The sequence below is a fragment of the Cynara cardunculus genome (genome assembly GCF_001531365.2).
Source record: "Cynara cardunculus var. scolymus isolate 2C chromosome LG 9, CcrdV1, whole genome shotgun sequence".
Taxonomy (NCBI): Eukaryota; Viridiplantae; Streptophyta; class Magnoliopsida; order Asterales; family Asteraceae; genus Cynara; species Cynara cardunculus.
Genome location: NC_037536.1, coordinates 5,540,888 through 5,545,399, shown reverse-complemented (window position 1 = coordinate 5,545,399; position 4,512 = coordinate 5,540,888). Strand labels below are relative to the sequence as shown.

Here is a 4,512-nt window from a genome sequence, read left to right as displayed (position 1 = left end):
GCAAGTACAGGCAACTTGGAACGCGGTTGTGAGTCTCTGTAATTCGTCGCAATTCGTATCTAGAAATAGCAGAGGCAGAAGAACTGTTTGGAGCAATATAAAAAGCATCGAAACGGACCTGGGTGATATCGGGATCAACATTAATAGTCTTATGATCAACACGCCAGATAGGAGTGGATGGTCTTGGTTGCAAGAGGCAAACAATATATTCTTTGTTAGATCTCTTAGGAGATTGATTGACTGTGTTATGCTTCCTTCTATGGAACAGGAAACTGAATGGCTTAAGTGGATACCCAGCAAAGCTAATATTCACTTATGGAGAACGCTCAACAATCGGTTAGCGACCGGGGATAATCTTGTGAAACGGGGAGTGACTTGCAGCTCTGATGAGTGCCCGATGTGCTTGGTAACAATGGAGAACCTGGATCATGTATTTGCGACTTGTTCTACGGCAAAAGTCATTAACGCGCATATGGCTTCCTGGGTGAACTGGTGGCCGGCGACTGAGAATTCGGTTCGGGACATGTGGTCGGTGGTCTGCGAGTATGGAGATAGTTGTAGAAGAGAGGTGGGCAAGGTGATTATGGCAGCTTATTTTTGGACCGTTTGGACTTAAAGGAATCACAAGACGTTTAGGGGCAAAAACAAGTCTGAAAAGGAAGCTTGTAGTGATATTCAATTCACTGCGTATGAGTGGATTAGATGTAGAGCGAGGATTAGCAAGTCTTTTAGTTGGGAGTGTTGGACTTGTAACCCGGTTGACGCCATGAACTCTCTTTGTAACTAGCTTCTCGCTAGGCTTCCCTCTTTTTAATATACTGTCTTTTCGCTGTTCAAAAAAAATAATCACCCATTATAAAAACAATGATTGCCATGCAATTGTTATCAATACAAACACTCATTAAGATTCATAGCATGATAAAAGTTATACATAAACCACAAGGGTGGTGCCTGATTGGTTTGAGCGTGACTCCAAAGGTCAAAAGTACCTGGAGGTCCCAGGTTCAAATCCAAGAAGGAATAAAAATCCCCTTGTGGCCATGGAGGTTCAAATGCGGTGACTCCGGGTTATGTGCAAAGCAGTTGGTCGTCCTGAGATTAGTCGGCTCGCATAGTGGGTTGGATATACAGGTTAATAAAAAAAAAGTTATACCAAGTTAACCCCCTGTGGGGATACAACGGTCATATCTTGCATGATACAACATGAAGGTGTGATATCCTACGATGTTTTCCCTTTCTTTTTTTCTATTTATGCTCGGGGTGAGCTTCTGATTAATGATACTCACGATTTGAAGGTGTATGAGTCGAGTCTAGCATTTGTCATTTTTTCTTTTGTTGATATATATGATCAAGTGTTGTACACATCTTACAATTTTGAATACCTTTGGATGTGTGCATCTAATGTATTATTTGATATGATATAACTCTTGCACCAATTGAGAGTTGCATTTTGGATCGTTTGTACAAAAATAACCTCTCTACGTTTTCAGTGGAGGGAATGCCAGCGTATATCATATTCCTTCAGATCCGTTTACCAAATGCTTATTCGGGTAAGTGAACATCAAGTCACTTTATCTTATCAGATGAATATGGTATGAACCAAATATCTTACCCGGTAACTCGGTAAGAGCGAGACAAGAACCAAAAATCTTATTCGGTAAGTGAGAGCGACGACTCTTACCATGGTAAACGCTTACCGGGTAAATTGTTGCAAACTGATTCAGACACCTATGATTATCAAAACAATATTATTACTATTACAAAAATGCATGCTACAGCTTATACAATACGGGTATATATTGGCTGATCTATATAGAGGTTGTTCATAGGTACAATAAATATTAGGGAAAATTTAGTCGGCATCATTTTTCTCTTCGTTGATTTCATGGAGGATCACGACAAGCGCAACAATGAAAGCATAGTCGACATTAGGATACACTGTCACCGCAAACGTGTCTTTTCCGAGTGCAATGCTTTGGACGGTGTGCTTCTTGTGCATCTGCATTTCACCAATTTTAAGCATATATTAGTTTTTAATAGGGGTGAGTGTATGTAGTTTGATACATCAAAGACATCTTCATTGGGAGGTTCTTTAAATTGGTTTATAAATTTTTACACCATCTGTACATGATAACATGGAAGAGGAAAGGTTCATAATCTTGAATCGGTTCTTCATCAAAATGGTGGGATCGCTAAATAATAGAAAATAATTACAGTCAAGGTATAGACAGGTTCATGAATGGGTGTAGAAGGTCTATGAAATGCGTAAGAAAAAGAAATTTGACATGGCAGATTCATGAACCTCTAAAGATCAAGTAACACACATCAAGATCAAGTATACTTCCAATGTACAAATTGACCCAAAAGGGGTTCATTTAGCATCACCCAGTTCAAATTGGTCAAGACTCGTGTATCAATGAGTGAACTGGCTATGTTCGGAAGTATACTAGAGTTAGGACCAAAACCTAATTGGCTCCAAGTATCAGGACCAACTAGAAAATGACCTGGTCCGTTTAGAAATAAGCCAAATCAAACAGACCTAGTAAATTCCACTCGTAATTAGGACCGAGTATCTTAAATCTGGTATTGATCCCTATGGCAAGATAGCATCTATTCATATCTACAAGTAATAAAGTAGACCCTTCATTTCCAGATTAACTTGGGGTTTACCTGGGCAACAATGGTGGTGCCATCTCGAGCATAAATGGTGCATGATCTGTCAAACCAGCTGCCTTTAACTTTGAAGTCAAAAGCATCTTCCTTTTCATTATACCCCAAGAACACATCAAGTGAAGTCTTGAATTGGATCAATGAAGATTGTTTGGCACTGAAGATCAGGTCTTTTGTGTCTGAGCTATCTCCCCTAAACACCACCCACCTATTGTGAACACTCAGCAGCTGCTCACAAAATCGAATCAACAAACAAAACAGAAACTGATTTTGTTAACATTTGAAGGAAGTTTAAGATGATCAAACTAACTGCTAATAATTAATCGGCAAAATCCACAAAATTGCCACTGGATTTTTCACTCTTATCGATAATGAATTTTCAATCAGAAACTTAACCTCCTAATCATACCAATTATATCGTTCCGTTTTCGTCGAAGTTGAATGAAATTACCTGTTTTTAATCATCAATAAAGTTTAAGAAACTAACTTGTTATGCATCAAATCGCCTTTTTGGGGCTCTCGTGTACCAAATCGACCATATATGGTCAATAATTTGATTAAACTCGGATCAAAACAATAGTTACGAGAGTAATAACGAATTAGTAAACTTCTACCTTCGGACCGAAGCAATATATGAATCAAATTGAAAAAACACAAAAATTGAAACAAGGAGAGAAATTGATCAAACCTTTTTCTGGAACGATAGAATCGGATTACCAGCGGCGTCGAGCAAAACTCGGCGATCACGAAGGCTTATATGCTTGCCTTTGACTTTGAACATGACGTTACCGTTGACATCGGTGACGGCGAAGTTTCCATCTGAAAGAGAGAGCAGTTTCTTGACGATGATTAGATCTACCGGATAAGGAGCAAGGAAATGAGGGCCGACGACGGCGACGGGATTCGCCACTTGTGTGGGAGGGTAAGCGTAGCTTGTTTGGGCCATTGTAAAGCTTGTCTGGGTAGGAGCTTGTTTAAGCCAATTCTATAAATTGAAGAGCAGACGCGTAAAGAACAAATTCTAGCCGCGTATTAGCCGAAGCCTCAAGCCAGATATCGTTCTCGGTACGGCTAAACAACCGTTGGGTGCTTGGGACAAACTTCCAATGGTAAATTACAAATTTGTCCCTATATACTTGGTCTTTTTATTGTTTGATTAGTTATAGTATATTATAAAATATTTAATAGAAACTTTTAGAATTTTTTTTTATACATGTAATACTGTTTATTAATATATTACTTAAAATTTAAAATTATAAATAAATTATATGTAAATACAATTTATTAAAGTTTTATGTTTAAATTTGTATAACTGATTGCAGATAAACGTAATTAAATACAAGATAAATATTTTATTTTAAATATAAAAAATCTAAAATATAATTAGGATAAWAATTGAYTTCTAACAAAATACTTAATTAGTATCATTTTAAAAAATTATATTGTTAAATGAAAAAAAAGTAATTAAATCTAAATTAAATTATATTGAAAAAATTGAATTAAAGAAATTACAAAAAATAACAAGAACTTTCAAATATTTGATTGATACTAATATCGATATATTTATTTTTGAAATTTTATGATGTCTTCAAATTTATATTTTATTTAAAAATAAATTTTTTTTTTTCAAAACCACATAAACTGTATTATAACATCTACAAAGACAGAATAAAATAAAACATTAAGATCGAGATATATCTCGCTGCATTGCGCGAGTACCTTTTTAGATTATCCAAGGTTTTTTTTTTGGTTTTTTATCCATTAAGTTTTGAATCAATTAAGTTATCTTTTAAATCAATCTGTTTGGATAAAATTAAGATAAATTGTTATTTGATTTATCTT

General features: G+C 36.0%; 1 protein-coding gene across 1 annotated transcript; it reads right to left on the bottom strand.

Annotated features, from left to right (window-relative positions):
• Positions 1 to 1,729: 1,729 nt before the first annotated feature.
• On the bottom strand, positions 1,730 to 3,669 carry LOC112518520 (protein LURP-one-related 15-like). Its single transcript, XM_025126238.1, has 3 exons — positions 3,359 to 3,669; positions 2,671 to 2,898; positions 1,730 to 1,999 (listed from the first exon to the last, which is right to left on the bottom strand). The coding sequence occupies exons 1-3, from the start codon at positions 3,614 to 3,616 to the stop codon at positions 1,853 to 1,855; spliced, it is 633 nt and encodes a 210-aa protein (XP_024982006.1). The 5' UTR covers positions 3,617 to 3,669; the 3' UTR covers positions 1,730 to 1,852.
• Between the last annotated feature and the right edge of the window lie 843 nt (positions 3,670 to 4,512).

Bases quoted from the DNA above. Each gene is read 5' to 3' on its own strand.
- LOC112518520 (XM_025126238.1), bottom strand. From the start codon at position 3,616: ATGGCCCAAACAAGCTACGCTTACCCTCCCACACAAGTGGCGAATCCC. The intron at 2,899-3,358 runs GTTTGATCAATT...TTTTGTGAGCAG, and splicing joins TTCTATCGTTCCAGAAAAAG to CTGCTGAGTGTTCACAATAG. The intron at 2,000-2,670 runs GTAAACCCCAAG...GGTGAAATGCAG, and splicing joins GCACCACCATTGTTGCCCAG to ATGCACAAGAAGCACACCGT.